This window comes from Phragmites australis, chromosome 16 (genome assembly GCF_958298935.1).
Source record: "Phragmites australis chromosome 16, lpPhrAust1.1, whole genome shotgun sequence".
In the NCBI taxonomy this organism is placed as follows: domain Eukaryota; kingdom Viridiplantae; phylum Streptophyta; class Magnoliopsida; order Poales; family Poaceae; genus Phragmites; species Phragmites australis.
Window position 1 is genome coordinate 26,341,029 of NC_084936.1, and position 17,031 is coordinate 26,358,059.

Sequence of the window (17,031 nt, forward strand, 5' to 3'; positions counted from 1 at the left end):
TATACAAATTTCAACAAATATATGAAAGTTGCTTTCATTAAACGATTAATGCTTCGTTACGGTCATGGTGTATGTAGGTAGCTTCCTCGGTGTCATCAATGAGAGGAAGTTCGACATTCTCTCTAAAAGAAGGTATGTCATCAAATTTGTCGCAGTCTTCTTCGTCGACATCACCCTCAACACCGATAATCTTTCTTTTTCCTTGAAGAACCACGTGACGCTCCTCTTTATTAGCTGGGTTCGGGTCCTTTACATAGAAGACCCATGCAACATCCTTGACAAACACAAATGATTCTTCTTCGTATCCGATGAGTTTGAGGTCCACGGTAATCATACCATACTTATCGACCTTGAGTCTCCCTGGGAGTCTAACCCATTGGCACCGAAATAGATGGACCATCAACTTGCCATATTCAAACTCCCAAATCTCCTTTTATGAATTCATAGTAGATCTCCCTATTATCAGCGCGGTCATAGGCATCAATACGGACACCGATATTTTGATTAGTGCTCTTGTTGTCTTGTGCTCTCGTATAAAATGTATAGCTATTAATCTTATATGCTTGGAATGTGCGAATCATAGTTGACGGGCCATTAGCCAGTAGTTCCAATAGAGCATCGTCGGTATCCTTACCTGTCATGTGTTGACATAACCAATTACCAAAATTATATATGTACCCTCTTGCGATCAATTACCAAAATTATCTATGTACCCTCTTGCGATCCAATCCTCTGACTTCAATGGATTTATGGAGCGTAGCATGCTCACGTGTATATTGATATACGGGCCCACTACATGTGACTATTGTAAAGTGTGCTTGAGTGAATGAAACATGATCTTTGATATGGATTGAAGTATGACCTATCGTCCCTTTCCCCTTTAGTCTCCCCTCATAGCAAAATATAGGCATACCAATCACGTTCAGTTTCATGTAGTCAATGCAAAACTCAATGACCTCCTTCGTACTCTAGCCTTGGCAATGTAACCTTCCGAGGCACCTCAGTTATGAACATATTTCTTTAGAACCCCTATGAACCTTTCAAAAGAATACATCTGATGCAGAAACACAAGACCAAAACTCTTTATTTTACCCACAATCTGAACAATTAGATGGGGCATTATATCAAAATATGTTAGAGGGAAAATAGTCTCAAACTGACATATAGTATGGACTACGTGTTCCTACAATTTTGCCAGTTTGTTCGGATTAATGACCTTCTTGAAATTGTGTTGAAGAATGAACATAGCTGTATGATTGGGTATTGGACCTTATCCGATAGAATACCTCTAATTGCAACTGGAAGCATCTATATCATCATCACATGACAATCATAAGACTTTATGCTAACTAACTTCTTATCTTTCATGTTTACCAAGCTCCTAATGTTGGAGGAGTAACTAGTCGGAACTTTGACATCACGCAAGCAACCACACAGGCTGATCTTCTCTTCCTTGCTCATAGTGTAGCAAGCTATGGGAAGTTTCTTTTTGCCGTTATCTAATTGTATGTAATGTAGGTCCTTCTTGAGGTTCATTTTTTATAGATCTAGCCGTGCATTTAGTGTATCTTTTATCTTGATAAATATGTCTAGTAAGATACCAATCAAACTATCAAACACATTCTTCTCCACGTGCATGACATCGATTGCATGTCAGATCATAAAATACTTTCGATAAGACAGCAACCAAAATATTGATATCTTTTTTCACATAGGAGCATGTTGCGCAGCTGGAATTTTTGTAATGACTGGCGTCTTTCCAAGTACAACTCTAAGTGTATTTACTATCTTAAATAACTGTTCTCTAGTGTGAATTCTTGGAGCTTGATGATGCTCCATTGTCCATTCAAAAACTATTTTATTCCTGTGGTATGGGTGATCCGGACGAAGGAACCTATGTTGACCTATGAAGATCATTTTCTGACTATTCGTCACCCCCCCCCTCCCCCGGTTTCCTCCAAGCACTGAGCACATCCATTGTACCCTTTTACAATCTGCCCTGATAGGTCACCAAGAACAGGCCAATCTGAGATCGTCACGAACAGCATTGCACGCATGGTAAAATTCTCACGTCTGTACTCATCCCATACCCATACATCATCTTTTCACAATACAAGAAGATCTTCAACTAATAGTTTGAGGTACATATTGATATCGTTGTCTGGTTGATTCAGCCCACCAATCAACAAAAGCATCATAAGATACTTCCGCTTCATGCACATCTAAGGTGGAAGATTATAGATATGGAGAGTCACGGGCCAAGTGCTATGAGTACTTCTCGTGTTGGCAAAAAGATTCATCGCATCCGTACTCAACCCGAACCTTATATTTCTCACTTTATGTCTAAATCGTTGTATTTTGTATCAAATCTCTTCCATTGCATGCCACCAGCAGGGTGTCTAAGCATTCCATCCTTCTTGCGTTGTTCGGTGTGCCATCGCATTAACTCGGCATTTGCTCTGTTAGCAAACAATTGCTTGGGGGACCATAGAGAAATATCAAACTACCTTAACGGGGGGTCTTTTCTTCTTTCTCTTCACCCCCACGCCATCGCTCTCGATATCATCAACATTGTGCTTGTACCGTGGTGCATTGCAAACGCGACACGCTTCTAAGTCCGCATCCTCGCCACGAAACAACATGCAGTCATTTTCACATGCATGTATTTTCTCTACTTTCAATCCCAACGGGCAGACAACCTGCTTGGTATGGTACATGTTTTTGGGTAACAAGTTCCCCTTTGGAAGCAATTCCTTCAAGAATTTTAATAATTCATTGAAACCTTTATTGGTCTAACCATTGCTAGCCTTCATTTCTATCAGTGTCAGCACCACATGCAACTTGTTGTGCTCATCTTTACAGTTCAGGTAAACTGTTATTTTAGAGTCTTCTATCATGCGCTGGTACTTTTGATATTGTCTTTCACTAGTGAAGTCCCCCTCCCTATCGCGCAACATTTGTTCTATGTCGTCTTCATTGTTACCAATAAAAATATCCCCTCCATCGTTCTCTATAAAAGTATCTTCAAATACCGACATATTGAAGTCTTCGTTAGCCGTCATATCGTTGCTTCTGTTTTCTTCAATTGTTGGTTGCTCTTCATGCCCAACATCTTCAAGTTCACCATGCTTTGTTCAACAGGTATAGCCAGCCTTGAAACCCCTACGAATCAAGTGTGCATGGATCTGCTCTATGTTTAAAAATTGCTTCTCATTTTTGCAATCGACATACAGACATCATATATAGTGATCGACATGCTTCCTTTTTGGCTTCTTGTATGCCGCGATAGCCTCAAAAAAATCTTAACGCCAACAACGAACTCTGGCCCTCGATCCTTATGTATCCATGACCTGCAAATTATTATAATTAAACCAATTCAACTTATAATCATTAAACATATCAAAATCTAGAATAAATTCATTGACTTACCTTGCATCTTGATTGATCCCTATTTGAGGGCTCATCTCCTTCCGGTACTTGGGCTGGGTCACTGATCCATGGAGATATAAAAGATCCTTTAGAAAGGGGAAAATGCAACAATTACACATATGATTAAAAAAAAATTAGTGTGGCTACGCTAAACACTACACAATACGCAATATGCTATAAGTTGCACCATATAACTATTGTGTTGCAAGCCTAGAATAAATTTCATGATTCATACTGAAAATCTTACTAAATGATTCATGATTTACAACAATAGCATGTAAAAGGAACATCAGATGCATCCAAATACATGTAGAAGATACTTACCTAACTTTTCAAACTTCTCTGGTTCTCTTTTAACAAGATCCAAAAATTGCTCGTTAGATGTAACACATGGAATAAGAATTATGGCAACACTCCTATCATTGGTTTTTACAAACTGTACTTCATTATCTATGGTTGTTGCCTTCGCAAATTCTTCGTATTCTGCTCCCTGCCAAAAACAAAATGGATATCAATGAATAAAAACTTAACAAATCCATAAATGACTCTAAAATTTTGATCTTTGGAGCAAAGCAAAACATGGAAATTACACATAGCCAAACATCGTAGGACCTAGCACATAACAACCCTATAGCATTCATCTGAGATAGGACCTCAATGAAAAACTAAAGCAATAGTTCCATGTTTTAATAGCCTTGTAGCATTGAACTGGTTCATCTGAACTGAGCAAAAATGATATAGGTGGGAAGGAATATTTGCAAGCTGAGAACCTAAAACAATTAAAGCTAAATGTTGAGGGAATCTATGTTTCATAAGAGAGCTCTAAGCAAATCTGAGGCAACCAGGAACAAAGAGAACACATTTACCCTTAGAGAAAAACAGCAACTTGTTTAACTTCTCATTTGTAACCTCCTCTGATGCTATCCATCCTCCTATTTCAGAGATACCACACAGTAGAGTTAGAATGGCAATAAACCTACATGACTAAGCAAACCTACAACATAACTAAATATTAACATATGAGCAAGGCATGGTATTTAGTTTTAGATAAATAAATAACCACATAGTATCACAAAAAAAAAGATGTAGATCCACTCGATGAATTGTGGTGGACAATTCCAGAGCTAAACTCACAAGATTCACTAAAAAATCTGCATCATTCACTAAAAGAGAAACAATGGTAAGGTATGGGGACAATGAACAAACTAAATCATACATGTTGTCCAGACTGCAGGATCAATGTCGTGTGATTGACATGTGCTACAACATCCTTTCTAGAATCTGTGAAGAAAACAACCTGAATAGAATAGCAAGTTTGCATGAGGCACAACAACACACTGCACACATCATAAGACAACAATTGTACCAAATCATGGGGCTAAAACATCAAGCGGGTTAAGAGTTCCACTCTGTTGTGCATCTGAATGCATCTCAAAGTTAGGATTTGTTTCCTTTGCATTTACCTGTTTGAAAATTTCAAGTCTACGGGGATAGATGTTGATAACATGAATTGACATTTATGATGATTGGGACATGAGTATTTGATTGAATGTTTAGTTTTTTGATTCATTGTGCAATATTTTCCAGTTTCGTGGCTAGTTCAATGTTCTCTGGTTAATTATGCGATATTTTCCAGTTTTGTAACTAGTTCATTGTTTTTCCGTTAGTTATGCAATATTTTCCTATTAGTTATGCAATATTTTCTGGTTTTGTTACCAAATCAACTTTTTCCGGTTAATTATACAACATTTTCTAGTTAGTGATGCTATATTTTTCGGTTTCTATAACACATTTTTGCATACTTTGGAAATATATACGACCGAATAAAAGTGATGTTTTTTTGATTTAGAAACGTGGGCTTTCCAATTTGAATACACATACCGAATTGTGCGACATGTGAGAGACTATTTAGTTAGGTGTTCATTTTATAGTTTAGAGATATATTTGGGAGCATACGTGATCGAATAGAAGAAATTTTCTCGGCTAGGAAAAGATAGAAACATAATTAAGATATTCTATAGTTATGCGGTCGAGTTGAAAAAGTAGATGTATTCGGTTTGCATGAAGGGGAGTCTTGGGTGATTACTAGCAAAGACTCGCGTCCTATAAAAAGGAGATGGATGGTTTGGAGAAAGACAATCAACTTCAATCTACCATAATCATTTTTGTTTTCTATTATCTATTTTTCGCATTCTAGGAGTAGGCTGTAGAATAGATCCATGCTTTGCTAATTTGCCTATAAATTAGCCGGTGCCCTCACCGAAATTGAGGCCTATCCTCTTTGCTGATTTGGTTATAAATCAGACAAGCGCTCCTGTGAAATTGGAGTAGTTATCCCCTTTGTTGTTCTTGCTTGTAAAGCAACCGGTCACCTTGCCATAATCCAGGCTTGTACCCTTTGTTGGTTTGCTTGAAAACTATTCGTGTGCTTCCACGTAAACAGAGTAATCTACTACTTGTGACCTTCATCCGTTAGAGGTCTGTGTTGGCGCGATGATCATTTTTTTTGTGCCAACACAATTTGGTAACTCCGATGGGGACGATTGGCCAATTGATCAAGATCTATGTTGCTGCAAAGAAGTCATCACTAGCATCTGTTATCAGCAATCTGTAAGTATGTTACTTAATATGATATTTCAGTCACAAAGAATACATATGTTGATCGTGCTAGGCCTATATGTAATGAAAGTATTGCATCGGCTATAAGTTTCAGTCCCAAAAACTTGAAGTATGTATATACTTTGCATGGGATGTTGTATATTATCACTTCGTGATTCAAAATCTGAAGATCTAAAACAATTGTCCCAAAAACCTATAGCCGATACAATACGTTCATTAAATATAGGCCTAGCAACATCAACATATGTACTCATTATGACTGAAATGTCAGATTAAGTAACGTACTTGCAGATTGCAGATAACATATGCCAGTGATGGTTTCTTTGCCACAACGGATATCCGGATCAATTGGCCAATCATCCCCAGCGGAGTTACCAAATTGTGTTGGCATAAAAAAATTAAACATCGCACCAACACAGACCTCCAACATATGAAGTCGCAGGTACTATATTACCCCATTTACGTGGAAGCACACGAATAGTTTTTAAGCAAACCAAATAAAGGGTACAAGTCTTGATTACAACAAGGTGACCGGCTGCTTTACAAGCAAGAACAGCAAATGGGATAACTACTCCAATTTCACATGAGCACTCATCTGATTTACAAGCAAATCAGCAAAGAGGATATGCCTCAATTTCAATAAGGGCACCGTCTAATTTATAGGCAAATTAGTAAAGCATAGATCTATTCTACAACCTACTTTTAGAATGCGAAAAGTAGATAATAGAAAAAGAATGATTCCGATATGTTGAAATTGATTGTCTTTCTCCAAACGGTCCATGCTTTTTTTAGGGCGCGGGTCTTTGCTAGTAATCACCCAGGACTCCCCCTCATGTAAACCGAATACATCTCATTTTTCAACTCGGTCACATAACTATAGAATATCTTAATTCTATCTTTTCCCAGCCGAGAAGATTTTCTTCTATTCAATCACATATGTTTCCAAATATATCTCTAAACTATAAAATAAACACCTAACTGAATAGTCTCTCACATATCGCACAATTCGGTCTGTGTATTCAAATACGGAAAACCCACATTTCTAAATTGAAAAAACATCACTTTTATTCGGTCGTATGTATTTTCAAAGTATGCCAAAATATGTTATAGAAACCGGAAAATATTGCATCACTAACCGGAAAATGTTGTATAATTAACCGAAAAAAGTCGATTTGGTAACAAACCCGAAAAATATTGTATAACTAACAAGAAAATGTTACATAACTAACCATAAAACAATAAACTAATTACGAAACTGAAAATATCACATAATTAACCAAAGAACATTGAACTAGCCGCGAAACCGGATTTGTACAATAAACCGGAAAATTAAACAGTCAAATAAATACTCATGTCCTAATGATCATAGATGCCAATTCATGTTATCAACAGCAACTAGTCATGGATTAACCCGCGTGGCTTGTGAGAAATTTCCAATTTATAGGAACCGGAATTCCTTTCCTAAGGGTTGGCATGCATTTAGGGAAATACAATTTCATCGATATCTATTCTTTCCTTACATTTGATATTCATATATTTATTAATTCTCTTATCTATGTTATAATTTTTTTCATCACATCTTTAGCATGAATTTTAAGGTAAATAAACAATCTAAAAATCATACGTCCGCATACCTAATGAAATTTTCTCTTCCATGTGACTAGTAGCAGCACAGGGCAATGCAGTCGGCAAACCACGAGGCGCGCAGCGCAGGTAGGCAAATTCCTAGATCGAACCAGAGGAAGGAACGAAACCCCCTGCCGCGCGCGACGGGGCAGGGGCAGAGGTCTCCGCGCGCGCGCGCGCCTGCGCCGTTGTTGCGCGCCCGGCCGTGTGCATGCGCGCGTAACACGAACACGATCGAGCCTTCGGGATGGAGACCCGGGCGAGGGGGGCAGGCCCGACCAGGGGCCGCGGGTCCCGAGGCGGGTGCCGGTGGAAGCCCCGGCCTGCGCCTCCCGCCCCGAGCAGATCACGCGCCCGGCCGGCTCCCCGCGAACGGACGCGGCGCACGAGCAGATCACACCACGCCACACACCCACACCGTGCCGTTGTGAACAAACGCGCGCGGCACGCGCGGGGGTAGGTTCGGATTCCGGAGCACACATGCGGCCTGGCGAGCCGATCAACCATGTAATGTCTGGATGGAAAAGGGTGAGGCTTTTGTTTGGTGTTGCATGCGTCGCTTGTCTCTTCCGTTGAGCCATTTCTTGGCTGCAGCTTCGTAGTCTTGCTTCGGCAATCGAGCACATGTGGACATGCATGCAGCATGCATGCTGGATTTTGGTTCGCCTTTTACGTCCCGGCTAGTCGGCCGTAGTGTAGTACAAGTGTGTTGCCTTACCTGACCCAGGCAAAAGTCAATGCACCCTTGGGATTGTCAGGATGCATTACTCCTTAACCTCAACATGGGGTTCCCGGTTCCGTCTCAAAAAAGAAAAACGTTAGCATGGCATTTCACTGTATGATGCTCCGTGTCTCATATGAATCATGTGGTGTTAATCAGAATTCCCCACCTGGTTTATATGCGGAAGTATCGACGAGGGGAAGAGTTAGTTGGTGATATGTCTATTGAAGTATCGAGGATTTCTGCGAGAATTATACTGTTTCATGTGAAAATCTTGTGATGCGAAATATGCTCGAGCCGTGTCTTCTACTTTTCAACATATGTAACACTTACCAATATCAACGAAGCAATTTCACAATTTGTCTGTTGAGAAATTCAGGAATGCTCCAACATTCTATTCTCCGCTCATTCTAATGTGGAAGAGGTTGAGACAAATGTCGTTTTCGAAGTGTGAAAGTCTCCAAAAACATATTAGCTTTGGTCACTACTTTATATATTGTAATATATTCCTATGACGGTACTATAAAGTTATAATACCATGAATGTACTCCGACATATTCATAACACACATTTTTCATAATCTAGACTTATATAGATATTGTTAGTAAAGTGACAATTATTTGACAGCACTAATTCTATTTTTTTTATCGGATGTGTACTAAGAAACCTTTTTTTGAAACGAAATCTCCTAAGAGACTTTGACTGCACCAATTTTCGACTGTAGCGAGTATGTCATTCAGTATTAACCATTTCTTAGATATAATGCCTCCTTAATTGGTCTATTGCATATAGTAGTCAATACGGTGTATTTGGATTTCCGGATCTCCACCATTCTAGCCCAGTGAATACGTAAAGTCCCAAAAAGAGACTCATTTGGTTATCTACATTTACTATTGCAGTCTAACCCGATGGTGCAAATGTACGGTCTCATTCTGGCCTAGGATTCGAGCTTCACCCCGTAATCTAGTCAGACGGATGCAGACTCTGTATGCGCATATGAAGATAGATCCACTTTTCAGTATCACAAAATCATTTTCATACGAATAACAATAAAAAAATATTAATTCTTAGATCTGCTCATATAAACCTCAGATTCAGTAAAAAAAAAACTTAGCTCAAACTATCTAGACAAATATAACTAATTAAATATTTTTTAATAAATATAATTTTACTTAACTTATTTTTCCTCGTTATACCATGCAACTAACCAAACGCAACCGTACGTGAAGAGCTGCAGTGTGTGCCGCTGCCTTCCATTATTACATATCTAGTTCTCCATTAGTAAAGCTTCGACTCCCCTACCGGAATACAACCGTCAGAAGAACAATACTACTCCACATAATTTAACCTCCTGCTGCCTTGCTCTGTGCCCCTCTCTCTCTCTCTCTCTCTCTCTCTCTCTTTCTCTCTCTCTCTCACTATAACTACCCCTCGCCAACCACGGCACCTCACCCCAAGCCAGCAGCCAAGAACAGAAGCAAAGCTGCAGGGAGAGCTAGTAGTGTACTATTACAGCAAGAAACCAGCCCATCCATTCATCCATGGAAGACCCCTACTACACAAGCTTCTTCAAGAACCCCTACTACTACTACAACGCCTCCTTCCCCGCCCCTCCCGCCGCCCATCTCCCTCCTCCACTTCCACCTTACACCACCCTCTACCCCGCCGTCGCGGCCGAGCCTCAGTACCCCGCCTGCTTCTTCCAGCCGCCGACGCCGACGCTGCCGCCTCTTCATGACTCCCCTCCCTCCCCTCCGCTCCGAGAGGCGCTGCCCCTCCTCTCCCTGTCGCCCACGCGCGGCGCCTCTCGGCCGCATGTGGCGGCGGACTCCGACGACGACGACGACTTCCTGCAGGAGGCCGGCGGCGGCTGCTGTGCGACACCTACTGCCCGCGTGCCGCTCTTCGCCGACCTCAACTGCATGCCCTCCTGCTGCGACGACGGCGACCCGATGGACGTGGAGGCCGGGGCGTCGACGGACGACGCCGCGGTCGCTCTGCGCATCGGCCTGCCAACCGCTCCCGGTGGCGGCACGGAGACTGACCTCCTTTCCGCGCTCTCGGGCAGGGCTGGATGCGGCATCGAGCCCGAGGAAGAGGAGGAGGAGTGCAAGGTGGACACCGGCGCCGGCGACGAGGTGGTGCCGTTAGGGTTCGCGTCAACGCCGATCGGGAGGCTGAACAAGGGGCAGTACTGGATCCCGACGCCGGCGCAGATCCTCATCGGACCTACCCAGTTCTCCTGCCCCGTCTGCTTCAAGACCTTCAACCGATACAACAACATGCAGGTCAGTGCCATGCTCATGCGTACATAGATTCAATTGCTCTTCTTGTTCTTGGCTTGCTGTTGTTCTTGTTCTTGGCCTACTAGTTTGATTCATGGATTGAATGGCCATCATGTTAGCTTTGGAGCTAGTTGCATGCCATGAAACAGACTCAAGCTCGGAGGAGCTTGCACAGTGGCTGCCTTTTGTGTGATTGAACTAGACTGGCATGCCAGGGCAGCCATGCATGAACACATGCATCTTTATGCTTTTCTTGGGTGCTTGCCTTTTGGAGATTCATATGAGTGGTGGTCTGGGGGCAGTGGAGATCCCAGGGAAGATTTCACCTTTTTTTCCCCTCTCTCTATCTTAGTACTGATCCATCTGGTTACTTTCTAGTTTCCCATTACTAGTACTCCACTACCACCAACGCTGATCACTCATCAGTCATGGCTCATGAGATTTGGCTAGATATACAGGTTGTTTCAGAGCAGGCTTTCATGTTTCGGAAAGCATAAGATTGTGTGGTACCATGGCCTGCTGCATGGCAGTCTACTCCAGCACGCCTCCCAAGAACACAAAGAGATCTGCGGTGATATTCCTGTAGCAGGCCACAGTGCCACTCTGGGTGCTCTCTTTAAAGAAGCAACACCAACACGAACACACAAGCAAAGGTCTAAGCTAGAGTAGAGCCCTCACTCTCAATTCTCAAAAGATCACTGCACCTCACATTTGCTGCTTCTCTGGTTGCAACTGATTACCACTGCTGCATGAAAAAAGTCTGGGCTGGCTGGAAACAGAACAGGTTGGGCTCAATCAGGTCATGCTTTGGTCATACAACTCCAAGCTAGCCAGGAGCACATCAGTGGCTCAGCCTCAGTGCATTAATAGCTAGCTATACTTACATGATTATGCCACCAAACGCTGCATAAATGAAAAAAAAAATCAACATGTGATATGATATTGGCCCTCATATCTTTTGACATCAATGCCATCTTTTGTGCTCTACTTAGGTGAACTTAATAACTAATCTGTTGTTCATTTATCATGCAGATGCATATGTGGGGGCACGGGTCGCAGTACCGCAAGGGGCCGGAGTCGCTGCGAGGCGTGCAGCCGACGGCGATGCTGCGGCTGCCGTGCTACTGCTGCGCGCCGGGCTGCCGCAACAACATCGACCACCCGCGCTCGCGGCCGCTCAAGGACTTCCGAACGCTGCAGACGCACTACAAGCGCAAGCACGGGCTGAAGCCCTTCCTGTGCCGCAAGTGCGGCAAGGCCTTCGCCGTCAAGGGCGACTGGCGCACGCACGAGAAGAACTGCGGCAAGCTCTGGTACTGCCTCTGCGGCTCCGAGTTCAAGCACAAGCGCTCGCTCAAGGACCACGCGCGCGCCTTCGGCCACGGCCACGGCGCCTTCGGCTGCAACGCCGACGGAGGCGACGGCCTCGAGGACGACGACGAGGGCGCCGTCTCAGAGATCGAGCAGGACTGCGCCGGCGCCTGCAGGTCGGCGCGGTGACCGTCGGTCACCGACCGGCGTGTATGTGCATGCCGCGGTGATCGATCGATCAACATTTCGTGCGTCTCTATACTACGTGTTACATATGGCTGGCTAGTGCTACTGTGCTAGTGCTGCCTGTGTTGTTGTTCTTGTTAGTTGATGTTGTGTTGTTGTCGACGCCGTCGTTGTTGCTTTTGCTCGAGTAGCTAGCTTGTTAGGGTTGTGGAGGTCGGTCGTGTGATTTCTTCTCTAGCTGGTTAGTTAGTGCCGATCGAAACGAGGACACTCCACGGTTGGAATGCTGGATTGCTGTTGGGTGATCTCAATCGATCATTCCATATTAACTCATGGAAAAGTATCTTCGATTTCATGTCTTGTTTTCTTAAAATTTCAGTTAATCAAGCACATCCCGTGTTCAAATTACTGGTGTTAATTTTAGACCAGAAAATTGTGAGAAACTAAGAGAAAGAACTGGAAAAAAATGGCTGGATGCGGATATCGTGTAGAGTGAATGACTAGGTACATGGTGTTTACAAACCGAAATGGAAACTTTCCCCGATTCGGCTAATATATATTGTCAGCTGCATGTATAACGGTGTAGCACAGTATTGATGGAGGGTGACGATAGACGGGATCTCCTCGGCATTGGCAATTTGGCATGCATGCATCCAGTTCGTCGTCATTGATGTCACTCGTCTCTGCATGCATGTGAAAAATTGTAACCCATCTTTACTGTCTCACCCAAGTTTTACTATTAGGCTAGTCCAACGGCTTTCCTGGGAGGACCAAAATCCTATTGTGAAGGAATTTTTTTCCCTTCAGTACTCCAACGGTTTCTCTTCACGGTTCACTTCACGACGGGATTAACAGGGTCATTCCCTCCAGGACGGGATTCTCTCTTCTTTCCCTTCACGATTCCCCTCGAAAGTGAGTTTATGGAGATGAGAGAAAATAAAGAGAATGAAAACGGGGAAGGAACCGGGAAAGGAACGAAATGAAAGGAATATGATTAGAGATAGTCTTACAGACTCTATTTTTATTGTTAGATTAGTAATAACCAATAGTGATAATATATGACTATCGGTTTATAAACTCAAAGCACATATAAAAAACCGAAACATCTAGAACCGACAATAATAATTTATGATTATCACTGCTTTTTAATAAGCAGCAGTAATATAGTTTTTAAACCAATAATAATTATTATTACTATGATATTGTTTTTACTATGCATCGACATGCCCCTTTCTTTTATAGCCTCCCTGCAGCAGGACATATACTCCATACTGATTCCAGGTTTGCATGCCCTGCAAAGGGAAAGCAGAAAAGGCGCTGCACGGATTGAGCTGTAGATAGTATACGTAGTACTTCCACTAGTTAACAAGGAGACTTCCGGGTTTTTTAATAGCTGAGACAATATTCAACCGAAATTTTGTGCTGTTTGGAGGTACCAGTTTCACAGGAACTTCATAGAAGACAGTTCAATTCTCGCAATAATAGGAAAATATTCATGCGTTCCAAATCAAAGACGTCTTCAGACCCATTGGCCTCCAGCCCTCCATGTAAAACAAAGGAAACGATATATACTCTCCGCTCCTTTTCGCGAGAGGATGAACTTTTTGGGCGCACTTGAGAGATTTTAGGAGATGGCCGACCAAAGTATGTATGGCCAAAGTTTGATGGATGGGACATCTCATATATACAACGAGATGTTCGTGTCAAATGATGTGCTTTTATCACATCGGCTGGATAGAAAGAAGGATAGGGATGGACAGAGAGCTGACCAGAGCTGATCATTTTTAATAATAAGTTAAAAGTTGGCCATACAGCCTTAACGGCTGCAAACATGGGATCGGAATCCTCTATAGTGATACACACAAGCTGATATGTAGATTCAGACTAAAGTTTGTGATTATAAATTCGTTGTTCTTCTGTGATCTGAATTCTGATATCTCTCTGATAGGAGGGTGTCTTGTGCAGTTGTTCGAGCTTAGGGCTGGCAAATCAATGACCATTTTCTTACCAAAGGTTATTTTGTAGCGTATAAGTATATTTAATTTGTAGACGAGTGGGATGATATTGCGATCATTGTAACACATCCTTGTTTGCAATTTCTGTTTTTATAGTGGATTTTTGCCGTTGTGACCACATGGTTTTCCCCTGCAAGTGTTTTCTCCTAATTTGTGTATCATATGTAATCTCCTTTTTTTTAATTTGTGTATCATATATAATCTCTTTTTTTCCTTGCTCTAGCTTCTCACAATTATGAATATCAACAGGGAATTCCCCGCTAGGGAATTGTTCCCCATTCCTGTCCCTAAACCAAGGAAAATTCTTCACCCCTGCTCCCGCTCACAGGGACTATTTTCTCTTCATCCCTGTCCCTATGTGGGGAATGGGAACTCGTTCCCGCTAAGCGTCATATAGACTGAGCTCTAAGATAAATATGGATGGTTGGGCTAGGCACTTGAGCTGATCTTCCTATGGGTTAAGCTCTAAGTCGAGGGTGAGTCAGTTGAGTAAATACAGATAAAGCTCGTATATTCGGGGCCTATGGGGAAACGAGGACAGGGGATGGAGAATCATCCCGGCCTCCGTCATACCCGACGGAGGGACTTTTCTCCCATTAAACCCTCGCAGGGGGGCCATTGGTCCTATCCTTATCCTCTAATAGAGGAATTCTCTGTTAGGGAACGAGGATGAGGTCCTATTGACATTCCTACTCACAATTATGATGCCAGCTTGAAGCTTTGTTGTATGAGATTATTTAACAATTTGCCACTCTTATAGAGTGAGTGATAATTTCCCACTCTTATGAGATTTCTTACGGTCCTCAGAAAGGTACGTACACATATATACAAAAATTATAATTTGACTTTTGTACTCGAGGTACCAATTTTTAGTTACAATCAGTGGTAGTATCAAGGATGGTAAAAAACCTCTTGTTGTACTCTCTCCTAAAAATATATATTGTATTTTGGATACTAATTGTTCAGCAAAGTTAAATATGTCTCCTTTTATTTTGATTATGTAATTGTTAAAATAATTGATGGATACTCAAATGATAGATATGCAAGCATGATAACTTGTATGTTATTCTATATATCCATGATTTTAGTAACATTCGAGATTATATAGGATTATACATGAAAGATTTTTTGCCTCTCTCTTTAGCCCTACGTCTCTTATGACTCCGCTAGCAAGTTTCTTCGGAAAACTCTAAGCCTGACACGCTGCTGATTGATGGCCTTAACCCACCACTCACCTATACATTGGTCCGCCCTTACACGTGACATTGCAGGTAGCCTACTATCAGTATATTGATATTGTTTGCTCACTCTGGCAAGCGTACGGCCCACCCTCCTGGAGGACGTACTTCCTCTACCAATCAAGCAATTAGTAAGAAATTTAGGACTAATAGCAGGGCCTAATTGATCTTCACGTCTAGCAAGATCAGCAGACAAATGCTTGCACCAATTGCAGAGAATAGATTAGCACAAGTCACAATGCAAGTAAATTATTACTGAATTCAACTCAAAGCACAACAATAGATCCATTGTAAGTTAGCGCCAATGACGAACTCATTTTGCAGTAGATCCTTCCCCACCAGTGCCTCCTATAGCACGATCTGAAGACACCTAGGGATTCAATCCCTGATTACACACACAACACATACAATCTTTGGGAGGATCAGCAAGGGAAACTCAACAAAAGTTATCAAGATGGGGGTCGCCATCTACATGTTTGTGAGGAACTCGACAAAACAATGCACAACACAATCTTAGCATACATGGGCGTTGGCCCTGGGTATAAGGCATGCAGGCTAAGTGTAGGACTCCACCCACAACTCCACCTATAACTGGAACCCCCCCCCCCCCCATATGACCAATTTGTGGAGACTTCAGCCGACGCTACGACTTCTTCAAATTGTGAGGCTTCTTCTGCGTAAAATGTTGTGTCATATTCAATCCAAGTTAATTCTTTTATTTATGTAAGTTGGTATTTCTCGCCATGCCTTTCAAGGATGACGTATGTCCAAGTACAGAACCACTAAAAAAATCCTTCACTACCGACCTATAAAAGGGTTCCACTGCTGGTTTTGGAGTCAGCAATGAGCAACGGATAATAATAATCCTTGACTATTACTGCTGGCTGAAAGCTTCAGTTAGCAATGATAGTCGGACGTCGAATCGATATTTTTGAAGTTGAAAATTTTGAAAAAAATATATTTTGCACCCGAGGAACCCAACGCCCACGTAAATCACAAGTCACACGATTTTTCACATGAAATATGCGTGCGTGCTGTTCATGGCACTCGAATTCGGAACCTCTCAGCTCGCGTGATACGTCCTTACCATCACACCATAGAAGTACTAGTGATACCATTAACATATACAATCATTTTGATATCTTCTGTCTGAAACTTAAAATAATTATTTGTATATCTAAATGATATTAAATGAAAAAGTTTTCAACTATAAAGTTGTAGATCTCATCGAAAGCTATAGTTTTGATATAAAAATTTTCTTCATCCGACTTCGTATGAAAAAGTTATGATTTTTTTAAAGTAAATTATCATCCATTATCACTGCTATGTGATGGCCTTATAATTATGGTGATCGAAGTTGAAAAATACAGGAGGGGGAGGGGGGCACGTGCCTCCACTCAGCTCGACGTCGGTCCACCCCTATTATTGATATAGTTTTAGGTTGTGCAAACATAATACATAGTTAATTATAACATAGCACTACCAATTAAATATAAGTTAATCTTTTTACAGTTTATTTTTCTTTTGATTTAAGTGATTTTTTTAACTATGAGCAGGAGCGCTACTCTATCATTTAAGAAGATAGAGAGTTTTGCCAATTA

At 41.8% G+C, this 17,031-nt stretch overlaps 1 protein-coding gene across 1 annotated transcript; it reads left to right on the top strand.

The window, feature by feature from the left end:
• Positions 1–9,843: 9,843 nt before the first annotated feature.
• On the top strand, positions 9,844–12,473 carry LOC133895879 (zinc finger protein WIP2-like). Its single transcript, XM_062336399.1, has 2 exons — positions 9,844–10,683; positions 11,713–12,473. The coding sequence occupies exons 1-2, from the start codon at positions 9,937–9,939 to the stop codon at positions 12,178–12,180; spliced, it is 1,215 nt and encodes a 404-aa protein (XP_062192383.1). The 5' UTR covers positions 9,844–9,936; the 3' UTR covers positions 12,181–12,473.
• Positions 12,474–17,031: the final 4,558 nt, after the last annotated feature.